Here is a 13,261-nt window from a genome sequence, read left to right on the forward strand (position 1 = left end):
TCTTTGTTTCCGACGGGACAATGAATAGCTTCACGTGCAGTTGAAATCCTATGGGCGGTTAAAGGTAGAGTAAGTGATTTCACTCAAAAAACCTTAGGTTTCGTTTTTGGCTGTGGGACCTAAGCCTTCGTCCAATCAGGATAGAGAGTCAAAAACGAAACCTAAGGTTTTTTGACCCCCAGGGGTTAACTGGGGACAGGGAGGAACTCCTTATATGGGTCAGCACACTCTATAGTAGAGAGGATTATCACAACAAAACAAAAAAATAAGTGATATTTGAATTAAGTGAAATCACTTACTCTACCTTTAAATCTAAAACTCCGAGAGTGCACAAAAGGTAACCAAATGGACCCGGGACCGGTCCATTTGGTTACCCTTTGCGCGCTCCCGGAGTGTGCTCTAAAACAGGGGGGTTCTCAACATGTGGGTCGCGACCCCTCGGGGGGGGGTGTTCCGAAATTATTTCGGGCCGTCCCCAGATGATTAAAAAAAATATGAATCGCTGGGAAATGGAAATTGGGAGTTTACAGTTCACATAGTGCATGCATAAACTTTCCTTAGTGATTATATCTGGTTTCAGTATATGATGTATTTTCTCTATTATTAATGTTATTGTAGCGGTCAATTTGTATTGGGGTTGGGGAGGGGGGTGGGTTTCGCCGCTCGCGAGCCAAAAACGTTGAGAACCCCTGCTCTGAAAGACGCCATCTTGTAGACAAGTTAGTTTACACCGCTCTGCTTGCACAGTAAGGTCCTCGGTTCGACTCCCATCTGCAGAGACCTGCCGTGTCGCTAGGTTTTCTCCCCTCTCTGCCCCTTTGCTCATTTTCCTGTCCTCTACACTTTACTCTCAAAGTTCTGTAAAAGCAAAAAGAATCGTAATACTAGTGGAATGTTTCTGTTTATTGTGTTGTAAGTTTTCATTCGTTCAGTATATAGTTCTGTCATTGATTGAACAAGGAAACTATAAAACATGGTCCTGTATTGTGGGCTGCTGTAGAAAAAGCTGTCTCTTATGCCACCTGGTGGCCATGTCTTGCAGTACACGTGCAGCTTTTGGTGCATCCAGCCCATTAGAAGTGAACGTGTGTGTGTTTGTGTGTGTGTGTGTGAGTGTGAGTGATGCTAACAGCTCAACTGTAAATTGCAGTGGAACGTGCTAACCAGATAGTGCTGTAGAAGAGATGAGCATGGCCTGAATACGATAATATAATATATAATTGAAGGAATAAACCTTGGATGCTTTATGATGTTTCACCAGATTTTTCTCCTGTCTTATTCCATATACCACATGCAAGCAACATCATGCGTAATTAATTTGTAGTTTTGTATTTGTATCATAATGTCTTTGGTAATGTCTTTTGTTGGTTTACGTCTTGTTGACGTCGTCAGAAGAATGCAGTGAACATTCTTTACCTTTGGGCCGTGACCATACCTTCCCTTAAGTGTGTACAGCATGTGTGTCGTTATGAGTCAATCAGTCAATTAATACAAACACGCGCATTCATTTTCAGGTAGAAGAGAGGCCCGACAGGGATTTCGTGGACAAAGTAAGTGTTTTTTTTATTGTCAAGTAAAGTTATAGTCTCCACTAAGTGTATACGGACTTTCTGCCAAAAACAATTTGTCAAACTACTTTATTACAAGTTCTGTGCATGCGTGCGTTTGTGTGTGTGTGTGTGTGTGTGTGTGGGTCGACCATTGTTTACCGATGTTTTTGCAAAATGTTGTTGTAATAAATCTGTGTTTGTGTGTGTGTGTGGTGACGGACCTACCGACCGACGTCACTCATCGTGTGTGTGTGTGTGTGTGTGTGTGTGTGTGTGTGTGTGTGTAGGGCTCCAGGACGGCCTCCACCCTGTCGGCTGCCACCCTTGCCTCGTTAGGGGCTCCGTCGTCTCGGCGGGGCAGCTGTGACACGTCCTTCTCAGTGGAGACGGAGGCCTCCATAAGGGACATCAAGGCACGGCATTAATACAACGTCCATATTTCTCTGTCCCTGTGAACACATGCGATATTATCGCTGCTGTCGGGCAGAAACCTCTATGTTCTTGTATAACGTTGTCTTTTTCATAAATGAACGCCCTACTTGAACACACTAGCTTACACAAGAGCGTGACTAAATCACGTGTGCTAACTGCGCAGTGTGTGTGTGTGTGTGTGTGATGTAAAGGATGCTAACGGGGAAAGTGTCAAAGTCAGTGGCACCAAACCGTAGATCTGCAGGTTTGAGACGCGTTTTGACTTTTGACCTTGTAGATCTGCTACTTTTGCTGTGGTTTTGAATTTGAATCCTGAAAAGCATCAGTTTTGGACAGATGAGGTTTCCACCTCACAGGGGCGATATCCTGTCCCATTTAAAGGCCAATCACCTTCCAACATCGGTGATAAAAAATAAAAAAAAGTTCCGAATGGCGTCACTTTGTAGTTCATATCACCTCCCTTTTACTGTTTTTCTTTTTTTTTTTAAGACATTTATGTGATTAACGGAGGTCTGTTTCGTACATACAATTTTATTTTTTCTTTGCAAAAAGATAAGCTTTACAGTATCTGCTTCTGGTGGTACTTTGGGGAAGGCCAGTGGTATACTGTTTATCCTGAATCCTTTGCAGCATTAGATTTGTTTTGTTAATGGTGGTATCCATTTTGCATAAAGGCCTTATTCCATTCCAAACGTTGTCTTCTATATCCTGCCCCTATGCAAGTTCTAGTACAGTGGTTCCCAATCCTTTTAGCCTGTGACCCCAAAAAAATGATTAGACGTTTTCCCGGGCACCGTAACTAGTGAAAATAGCCGATCTACCAGCTCACAACACGTCGCTTTGTGCTGCGTTGTGAGCTTGTAGATCGTCTATTTTCACTACTACCGGTACTTAAAGATTTGTTTTCTAATTCAAGGGATTTCTTAGATTTGTTCATGCAAAAAAAAATCTAATTTAATTTTGTTTCTAATTGATAAAAATGCTTGCTTTTTTCGAAATGTTTTTATTTTTATTTTATTTTATTCTTTGAAATAATAATTAAAAACAAAATGTAGGAAACAAAAATTGAAGCTTACCCATAAAAATGCGTCCTGAACCGCTGTTTTGGGGGAACTGTGTTCTAGTACACTCTCTCTCATTATGACCCTCGCCCGTGTCTAACCCATTTTGGGGCGGGAACCCCTTTTGGTGTTAGCATCATGTCATGCTTTCAGCTATTGAAAAATACCAGATCCACAAGCTCGTAGCGCGCCACCGAGTGGCGCGCTACGAGCTTGTAGGTCTGCTATTTTATTTTAATCGAAGAACGACTGACATAGAAACATAGCTTTTTCAGAAAACGGTCAGGATGTAGAAGACACTTTTAGAATCTGATCTCAGGTCAGAATGGGCTAAAACTGGCCCGTGTCATGGTCCCCTCTGTGCCGTCCACCAGGACTCTCTGCTGGAGTCGGAGGAGAAGTACCGCAAGGCCATGGTGTCCAACGCTCAGCTGCACAACGAGAAGTCCAACCTCATGTACCAGGTGGACACGCTGAAGGAGGCGCTGGGCACGCTGGAGGAGCAGCTGTATGAGGCGCGCCGGGAGTACGACGACAAGGCCAAGGTCAGCGCGCCGCTCACACCTTCAGGAGTTATTATTATATCGTCGTAGCTGTCTTGCCGGAAACCAGCTAACTCCATTTGTCAGGGTTGTTGATACGGATACTTGCGGTGTTGTTGGTTCAGTCGGATTTACTCGAGCGGCTTCGTGCTCTGCTCAAGTGCGCATGCATTATACTCGAGGGGTTAATATGCTGCGTTACTATGTGGGTGTATTCAGTGTTTGCAAGACCCACATGTCATTCAGTGATGTGTCAGCTGACCTATTTGGTGGGGTATTTAAAGGACCACTTCACCACTTTTCAACCTATCTTCATATAATAGGTCCTCGCTAATAATCTTGGCGCAATCTTTTCCTACTCCGTCTGTGTCTCATAGGAGGGCTGTGGGCAGTTCGGAATCCGTCTTCCAGTGACATCATCGATGGGGAATTCTCACGATAATGAAAATCTAAATTTTGTAAAAAAAATCTTGTTTAAAAAAACAATCTGCCTAATGATGATGTCACTGGAAGACGGTATCTATAAACTGCCCACAGCCCTTCTTTGAGACACAGACTGAGTAGAAAGAAATCGTGCCATTTTATCATGATTATTAGTGAGGACCTATTATATGAAGATAGGTTGAAAAGTGGTCCTTTAAGCTCACCTAGACTGCATGCTTCTTCCTGCCTTCCTTCTGCATAATTATGTGGTTCCTGGTTGTTATGTGATGTTTTCTCCCAGCACCACCGGGTGGGCTCTGCTATTTCTGTTCCCCATGGGGGGGGGGGGGTTGTTATTGTATATCTATCTCCCTGTTCTTGATGTTTAATGTCGGTGTGTAATTGTGCAGGAGAAGAATGTAGCGGAGCCGAACGCCAAGATGAAATGTATAATTATTTTGGTATAACTTGCTATTTGATCCACATGTGACACATACACGTACTCTGTTCTGTGCATGTAGGAGTTTGAGCGGGAGAGACACGCCCACAGCGTCCTGCAGTTCCAGTTCAAGGAGATGAGAGAGACGCTGAAACAGAGCGAAGAGCTGCTCACGGTGAGCGTTGAGACCTACGTATGACCTATGTCGCTGTTTATCAAGCGGTGGGGTCTGTATGGGTCTGCGAGTAAATACCCCTTTGTTTTGGTTTCCTACATTTTGCATCTGTTTCTAGACTAACACACTCACATGGTTACACTGTAAACTCTTATACTGTACACCAGTATTTTGCAGTGTAGTCGTTGCTTAATATACAACTATCACGGCTTTTCCTGCTTTTACTTCTCTTACTTGCTGATTTTTCATTCATTTCTTACTTCCCTGCTTCCTTTTCTTCCTTCCCACCATCCTGCCTTCCTTTTCTGCTTCCGAATCCTTCCTTCCTTCCCTGCTTCCTTCTCTGCCTCCTCCCTCCCTCCCTCCCTTCCTCCCTTGTGGTGGTGGTGGGTTCAGGAGGTGGGTGAGTTGCGGCTGAAGGGGGTCAGCACTGCCAGGGATATCTCAGACCTGCTGGAGAACCTGGAGTGGAAGGAGAAAAGAATCGGGGTACAAATGCAACAACCGTTCAACCACAGTCCATCGCACAGAGCTACCGAAGAGTCCGTGTTTGACACTCAGTTACGATATGCTGCACAGCAGTGGTTCTCAAAGTGGGCTCAAGGGTGTCTCCAGCAAATTGTTAATGGGTTAAATCAAACTATATTATTTGTAACAACTTTAACCATATGCAGACTATGCATCGGCTATTAGATAATCTGCAATCTTCAGCTAAAAAGAATCTTGAAAAAGAAAGTGAGTGTGGGGGGGACCTGGCACAAAACCAACAGAATGGGGGTCTGGCGTATTTGGGGGACCGTCCTTAACATGAACATGAAAAGGTTTGAGAAACATTGCTGTACAGTTGGACGAGTTATACAGTGGCCACTAAATGTCTCTATCTAACCAACTGTGGCACTAAAACAAGTGTTATTTCTTAAATAAAACACTGACCTCTCATTCATTTTCCTACATATTTCCACTGTAACATCTCTTTTGCTTCTATAGCTTTAACCGTGGTGAACTCACCCGTTTCTTTCCTGTCCCTCTCTCTACTAACTAACCTCCGTCTTGACCTCTTGCTCGGGGCGACCTCAGGCCTTAGAGAGGCAGAGGGACTTCTCGGACATTGTACGGACAGAGCGCGACCGCTTCAGGGACGAGGTGGTCCGACTCAGGGAGGCGCTCAAGGTACACCGGGGGGGGGGGGGTTGTCAAAGCTTGCAGTCGGCACCGACTCACGTTGGCTGTGTGTCAGTGTTGATTTTGACGGCAAATGTTGATGTAGTTCTTTTTTTTGTCATAATCTTTTTTTAATATAATTCCTTTTTTTTTTTTGTCATCTGAAATGTTTTAGTTTGAGTCCAGTTTTTGTTGACTGAATACCACGAGTAAGACGCGCGAACGCGGGAAGCGAACGCAGATCGTAAATTGCAATAACAATTAGAATAAATTACGAATTAGTGTCACTCGGCTCCATATATGGGCACAAAAGGGGCCAGGTCCACAACAAACAAACAAATCACTGGCCCCTTTTGTGCCCATATATGGAGCTGAGTGGACCTGGCCCCTTTTGTGCCCATATATGGAGCTGAGTGATTGCTGATGCAACACACTCCATATTTGGATAGCGGGACAGACAGACACACAGACAGACACACACACACACTGTTACACACACACGATGATCTGCTAGGTCTCATAGTAAGTGCTCACTGCATTCGCAATAAGATTTTAGTCAACCAAATCTACAGTTGATTTAGTCGAACGTGTATTTTTGGCTGTGTGGTGAAAATAGCAGATCTAGAGGTCTCTACAAGCTCACAACGTGTCACAGTGTGTTGTAAATCGTCTATTTTCGGATCAATGACATACAATGACTTGTCTTAGTTCTACTGGATGTCTACTGCACTAGTCCCTCCCTAACAGTTTAGTCTAGTTTTTATTTGTTGACAAAATTGTCAATATATTTAGACTTAGTTTTAGTCATCACAGCTTAATTTTATGTCCTTTTTGATTGGTGCAACCACTCCTACAATCAGCAATGTCCATGTACCTACCTGTGTGTGTGTGTACCTGTGTGTGCACATGAGCCTGAGTATGTTACTGATTTATACCAGTAGGGGGCGGCAGAAACAGAGGGAGGGGTAGTGCTGTGTAATGAGAGAGAGAGAGAGGGGGGGGGGGGGGGGGGGGGAATTGCACCACTCAGTTCACACGTGTGTGATTTTTCTTTATTTTTTGGCACTACAAAAGGTAGTCGACGAACATTTTTCGGCGAAATGAACACTGCTGCCGGTGCTGTGTACTGTACAAAGTAATTGTACAGTAGGTACAATGCACGATGAATGACAGTATGTCACTTAACTTCTTTCTAAACCCATATTGGAGACAACCACCCATGATAGAGAGTCTCAGTTCTCAAAATAATGTCATTGACTGTGAAAGAGGAAAAGGAAAAGGTATTGTGATTAAATTGGGGAACTTTGTACTGTGTATACTTTTGATGTTTTGTATGCGTCTATGGAGTTAACATTACTGTCTAAAAATAGACCCCCAGGTGTGGTTATACTGTAATTCAAATATGCCTTCCCTGTGTATTTTTGGTTTTCCCGGAAAGCTGAAAGCCTTTGAGTCAAAAGGCCCAATCAAAATACACCACCTGTCCCCCATTATCATACAACAGCTGTGGGCGAGCCTTAATTAAGTTCAGGTGCGGGGTGCTACGGTGAAAACCAGGTATACTTAATAAACTGGTGGGTGTGGCCACATAAAAACATCATTTTAACACTTTCTGTACACCTTTTTGAAAAAACACTTTTTTGAAAGGTTCCAGGGTATCCTCAGCATAATGAGTTAATCTACTGTAGCATGCAAAGTCAGGTCAACCACTTCTCCCAGCCATGGTGTAAGTACAGTAAGTACAGTACACCCCTCTGGACAGGTCGCAGGGTCGCAGAGTGCCACTAGCCTGCCTAATAAGCCAGACTAATATATCACACAGATTCGGTCTGGCTTATTAGCCAGGAGGAACTGGGCATATACTTTGGTATGAGTCTCTGTACTGTCTGTCCACAGCCCTCCTTTGAGACACACAGTGACTTTAGTGAGTAGACAGAAGTGGTTTGCCGTCATATAATGAGCAATTAGTGAGGGCAAAGTGGTTCATTAATTTACCGAGTTGTCTGTGCTCTCTCTCCGCCCCAGAAACACGGAATCGTGCTGTCACCTGAGGTGACGACCAATGGGTTGACGGGACAGGGGGACGCTGACGATGACATCACTGCAGATTCCGCCTCCCGATTGGCTCATGAGTCACCTCACGTTGGAGCAGAGAGCATGCTGGGTAAGAGAGCCATATCTGTTGTGTGTGTGTGTGTATACATACAGTATAGTGCATGTCTTTATCAAAAGAGTTTTATTTCCAAAAAGGAGATGTCCCCAACATTTTGAAATGCAGTGCATATTCTCAGGTTCAGGTTCAGGTTCAGGTTCATTTGTCATGTGTATAGTTACAGAGTATAAATACAATTACATTTATTTTGCTCAGAGCACTCTGTCTTACATACACAGGACATAAACAAACATCTATAGTGCAAGACAAAAAACAGAAGAAAGTGCAAGTGAAGTGACAAAACAGTGCAATACAGTTCAAGGTCAGCTGTTCAGCAGCCTGACTGCCTGGGGGTAGAAACTGTTACTGAGATGGGTGGTACGAGATTTCATGCTCTGGTAGCGTTTTTTGGAAGGGAGTAGTTTAGATGTTATGGAGACTGGGTAAATTCTGTGCTGCCGATGATTTTAGCTGCTGTTTTAACGGTCCTCTGCAACCTGTCGTGTTACCGTACCACACTGTGATGCAGCCAGTTAAGACACTTTCAATTATACAGCGATAAAAGTTCACTAGTCCTTTTGTACTTACGAAAATTGATAGTGCAGCAATGGTCTGATCGCTCCGTTTTCTTGCAGAGCTGCGACTAAGGAAGCTGGTCGACGAGAGAGAGAGTCTAACGGACCAGGTGAGTTAGACGACATTGTTTAATGGGTTAGATCCGATGTTTTTGGACTTAAAGCTGTAGGAAATGCGCTCCATTAATATAGTGGTGTTTCTACCATAATAGCGCAACTTTCGTTCAACTTTGACCCCCTCAGTCTTGTCACATGGAACTATTTTTTGTGTCCAGGATCACGACGCCAGCAGCAGCACAGAAACATAGTTCCATGTTAACACATTTTGTACATAATACGTCCTGAAACGTCATAAGGATTGGAACCGAGAGGTGCCTTAGACGTCTGTGGACGTCCTAGCGACGTCCAAACGACGCGGGGCGAGATAATAATATTCAGAATAATTACTTCTTTTTTTTTTGGCATTTCGCTTTTCGCTTGCCGTATGCTAACGCTCTGTGAAACTATTAGCTTGTCATTGACTCCCATGTTAGCGCGGCGGAAAGAATGACTCGTATCTCCTCATCCAGGGCGCTCTCCGTGGTGATGAATGGATCGATATGCTGGCGCTGCGTTTCTGCTCTTCATCCGTCTCTCCCGCAAAATATGAACTCTTTTTGGAGCGTATATAAATATATTAAGATGATCGGAGATTGTGATGGCACTTTGTCAGTCAACTTTTTTAAGAAAGTATTTCCGGTTCATGGCTTTCAAAATAGAAGCGATCACTACTCTGGCGATTACTCTGGCGCAAGCAGCGCCTTTATTTTGATGCAGTTCCGGTACTAAATGTGTTAAAGGAGTTAAAGTTAAAGGAGTCGCGAGTTATATTGTCATCAAATATTCGACAGTGTTCTAGCATTACATGTTACATGTTTTCCTGATATCGCATTATACCTGTGTGTGTGTGTGTGTGTGTGTGTGTGTGTGTGTGTGTGTGTGTGTGTGTGTGTGTGTGTGTGTGTGTGTGTGTGTGTGTGTGTGTGTGTGTGTGTGTGTGTGTGTGTGTGTGTGTGTGTGTGTGTGTGTGTGTGTGTGTGTGTGTGTGTGTGTGTGTGTGTAGGTACGTCGGATGAAGTCTCAGCTGGAACAGCGTAACGGGACCGACGGTTCCAATCAAGAGGAAGAGAGACTGGAGAACGGCATGGATCCACATGTACTGGACCTGCAGCGTGAGTCTCTCACACGACGCCAGACCGAAACACGCAAATATCCTCACTGTGCATGTAGTGGCAGTGGTACAATGTTTCATTGCTATACTGTAGCCCCATTCTATAGCCCTGATACCAGATTCTACAAATGTCTTCTAAAATGTTTGTTTCTATGTCAGTGGTGCTCAAGTATTTCATGTCAAGGATCCCCAAAAATTATGTAATTGTCCGCCGACCCCCATCTGAAAATATTTTGTTCCAAGGACTCTCCAGAAGCAAACATAATGAGTTGAAAACGTTTGCTGTGAAAGAATATATATATTCAAAGATTTGCACACGTTTTTTTATTATTCTAAAATAGCAGATCTACAAGCTCATAGTGCAGCACTTTATGAGTTGCGAGCCCTTGCTTTATCTTCATAATATCTGTTAGTTTAACAGTTTGGCTCGGCACCAAGATCGGCTCAGCATTTCTTTGTGCGCCGTTTTATTTTATTCCACTTTATGAGCGCACCACGCTATGAGCTTGTACTGTATATAGATCTGCTATTTTCCAATAGCTAAATAATGATTAAAGTTGTTAAAAACTAAGGTGCCACAAACTCCCATACTGCTTGTGTTGCTATAAACTGAAGTTTACAAATGTCTCTAATCATAATGGATATGATTTATTTTAATTTTACAGGAGATGCCAACAGACAGATCTCTGACCTTAAATTTAAACTGGTGAAATCGGAACAGGAAGTCACTGCTTTAGAACAAAATGTAAGTACTGTGTCTCTGTGGTTCATTGACATTATGTTCACATCATTCAGATCAGATAATAATAATATGAAATAATGTCTTTCAGATAATAATCATATCAATATATACTTTCACTTAATTCAAATCAAATAATCGCCTGTCGGGTTAAATCATCATTCAGATTAACTTTGTCACAAAATGAATGATATATCTTCTTGATTTAAAGGTAGAGTCAGTGATTTCACTTAATTCAAATATCACTATTTTTTTTGTTTTGTTGTGATAATCCTCTCTATACTATAGAGTGTGCTGACCATATAAGGAGTTCCTCCCTGTCCCCAGTTAACCCCTGGGGGTCAAAAAACCTTAGGTTTCGTTTTTGTTCTCTATCCTGATTGGATGAAAGCTTGTGTCCCAAGGCAAAAACGAAACCTAAGGGTTTTTGACTGAAATCACTGACACCCCCTTTAATTTGAGCAAATGAAACGCGTACCGTGTGTGTGTGGACGCGTGACGCGCCGTGACCCGCGCAGTGGGAAGCTGTCCCTCACGGTTCATGTCCCTGTGTGCAGATCATACGGTTGGAGGGTCAGGTGACGCGCTATAAATCTGCCTCTGAGAACGCGGAGAAAGTCGAAGACGAGCTCAAAGTGGAGAAGAGGAAGTTACAACGAGAGGTAAGACCGGGCCGGTCCTATAGTGAACACTCTGCTACTTAACCCATTCTGACCTGAGATCAGATTCACACGAGGTTTCCACTGGACACACACTGGTCTGATTAACCTCATTCTGACCTGAGATCAGATTCTGAAAATGTCAGTCGTTCTTCGATACCGGTATATTATTTGACAATTTGGCCTATGTTTGAATGTATATTATTCAAACATAGGCCAAATTGACAAATAATTGAGGGCATGCATAATATGAGTGTCAAAGTGAGTTTAACGTTGTTCAATGCAATCAGATAGGACTTTTCTGTTTTGATGTATGGGCTGTCAAGGCCAGAAACTGAAAGTAGTTTTTTTTGCCACTCAGTAGGCGTTCCCGCATAACTTCCAGCGGCAGATACGATGATGATGATGATGTCATGTGCATACCCTCTATAGTATAGAGGGTATGCACATGTCTGCTATTTTCACAAATATTTACCTGTGTAAACGAGTCAAACGAAATTGAATGCCTCGGCTCCAGCAAGTCCCAATAGTGCTTGTCATTCAATTATGATTGTTATGGCGGAATCACAGCTTGATAAGGTTGAGAATCACTCGTGTGGGGGGGGGTCTCCTTTTCTACTGTCGCACACATCGCATATAAGGGCATTCACTTCTAGTCATTTGTACCAGTTGACTAGTTGCCTAGTGTACTAGTCGAGTAGTTGTTTAACTACCTATTATGTAAAATAATAGGTATTTACCGTAGGTGATTTTGGAAATAAATATTTGTACATTTAAAAACTGTGTACATTGGTATAACTATAACTATAATCTACCTGATCTTGAGGCCTACGAAATCGGGAAGAATTTTTTATTTATTTTTTCTTATCAACTAGTCAACTAGTACCAACAAGGTCGACTAGTGGATTTACTAGTCGACCAGTTGCTTAATGCCCTATCGCATATTAGGACTTGTTGGCCATACAAAGACTTTGCCATTCTCTCTCTCTCTCTCTCTCTCTCTCTCTCTCTCTCTCTCCAGCTGAGGTCGGCTTTGGACCGTATAGATGAGCTGGAGGCCAGTAACAACCACCTCTCCAAGAGACTGGAGAAGATGAAAGCCAATCGCAATGCTCTGCTCGCCCAGCAGTGATGCTTCCTTCCTGGGAAGGACCCTTAACGATCCCCGCAATGGCTCTTGAGCCATCCCCTGAACTTTGAACTCTTTGTACGAGAGAGAGAGAGAGAGAGAGAGAGAGAGACGTTCCAAAAGATTCAACACACTACAGCTGAAAACATACAAAGGCTTACGATGTATAATCTCTGCGATATAATTATTATTATAAGGGTTTCTCAACATTGGGCTCCGGCGGGGACCACCCGAAGTCTCCAGGTCTGTAACTGTGGTGTATACACTCTCAGAGTTAAATGAACACTTTTACAATGATTTATAGATTGGGGTCCAAGAGATGGAGAAAACAAAGTTAGCAAATGAGCGGTCCTTTGGTCAAATGCATATCAAACTTTGGTTCCTCGAAATGAAAAAGGTTGATGTAAAAATCACCAAAGTAAAAACCATACTGGAACCCCAATCCCGCACTGTAAAAACTCAGTGTCTGTGTGCAAATATACACACACACACACACACAAAAAAAATGGTGGACATTTGGGCCACTGGTGGTCCCGGGACCCCATGTTGAGAACCAGTAACAATATAACACGATAACGCCACAAGTCATAGCCACAGTTAGCCAAGCCATGTTATGAACCAGAGCCATAGAGTAGGACAGAGTTATGCAAACTCTGTTCACTTCATGGGGCCAGTCCAATGGCGGCTCTTCTACATATACACTTCTATTGAGCATGGGGGACAACCGGAAGTTTACGGAATGCATTGGAGTCTATGGGCTCGCCTCGCGCGAGTACCTGACCCACGTGACCAGGCTGTTTTTTTTTGCCCCCTCAATATCGCAACTCTTCTATTAGATGGCTCTGTTGTGAACGACCCAGTGACTGACAATCAACCAAAGTGATTGGTGGAGGTGGACTGTCTCTGGACTGTGCAGAAACAGAAGGACGCGTGCGCGCACACACACACACACACACACACACACACACACATACACACACAGGAGATGTGTAGCGACTGTTTTAAACTGCATTG

The 13,261-nt window shown here is 43.3% G+C and overlaps 1 protein-coding gene across 9 annotated transcripts in view; it reads left to right on the forward strand.

The window, feature by feature from the left end:
• The window catches only part of lrrfip1b (leucine rich repeat (in FLII) interacting protein 1b), a 56,915-nt gene extending 44,179 nt beyond the window's left edge, over positions 1 to 12,736 (forward strand). For 7 of the 9 annotated variants that reach the window (XM_080758218.1, XM_080758220.1, XM_080758221.1 and 4 more), the window contains 12 exons: positions 1,515 to 1,550; positions 1,838 to 1,963; positions 3,418 to 3,588; positions 4,530 to 4,622; positions 5,019 to 5,111; positions 5,700 to 5,792; positions 7,809 to 7,947; positions 8,571 to 8,620; positions 9,613 to 9,721; positions 10,386 to 10,465; positions 11,017 to 11,121; positions 12,140 to 12,736. In XM_080758218.1, the coding sequence (XP_080614344.1) occupies positions 1,515 to 1,550; positions 1,838 to 1,963; positions 3,418 to 3,588; positions 4,530 to 4,622; positions 5,019 to 5,111; positions 5,700 to 5,792; positions 7,809 to 7,947; positions 8,571 to 8,620; positions 9,613 to 9,721; positions 10,386 to 10,465; positions 11,017 to 11,121; positions 12,140 to 12,250 (1,206 nt within the window). In that variant the 3' untranslated portion in view covers positions 12,251 to 12,736. The remainder of the gene's footprint in view (positions 1 to 1,514; positions 1,551 to 1,837; positions 1,964 to 3,417; positions 3,589 to 4,529; positions 4,623 to 5,018; positions 5,112 to 5,699; positions 5,793 to 7,808; positions 7,948 to 8,570; positions 8,621 to 9,612; positions 9,722 to 10,385; positions 10,466 to 11,016; positions 11,122 to 12,139) is intronic. The other 2 variants (XM_080758222.1, XM_080758225.1) reach the window with 2 other exon arrangements.
• Positions 12,737 to 13,261: the final 525 nt, after the last annotated feature.

The sequence above is a fragment of the Protomyctophum bolini genome (assembly GCF_963924005.1).
Source record: "Protomyctophum bolini genome assembly, chromosome: 24".
Taxonomy (NCBI): Eukaryota; Metazoa; Chordata; class Actinopteri; order Myctophiformes; family Myctophidae; genus Protomyctophum; species Protomyctophum bolini.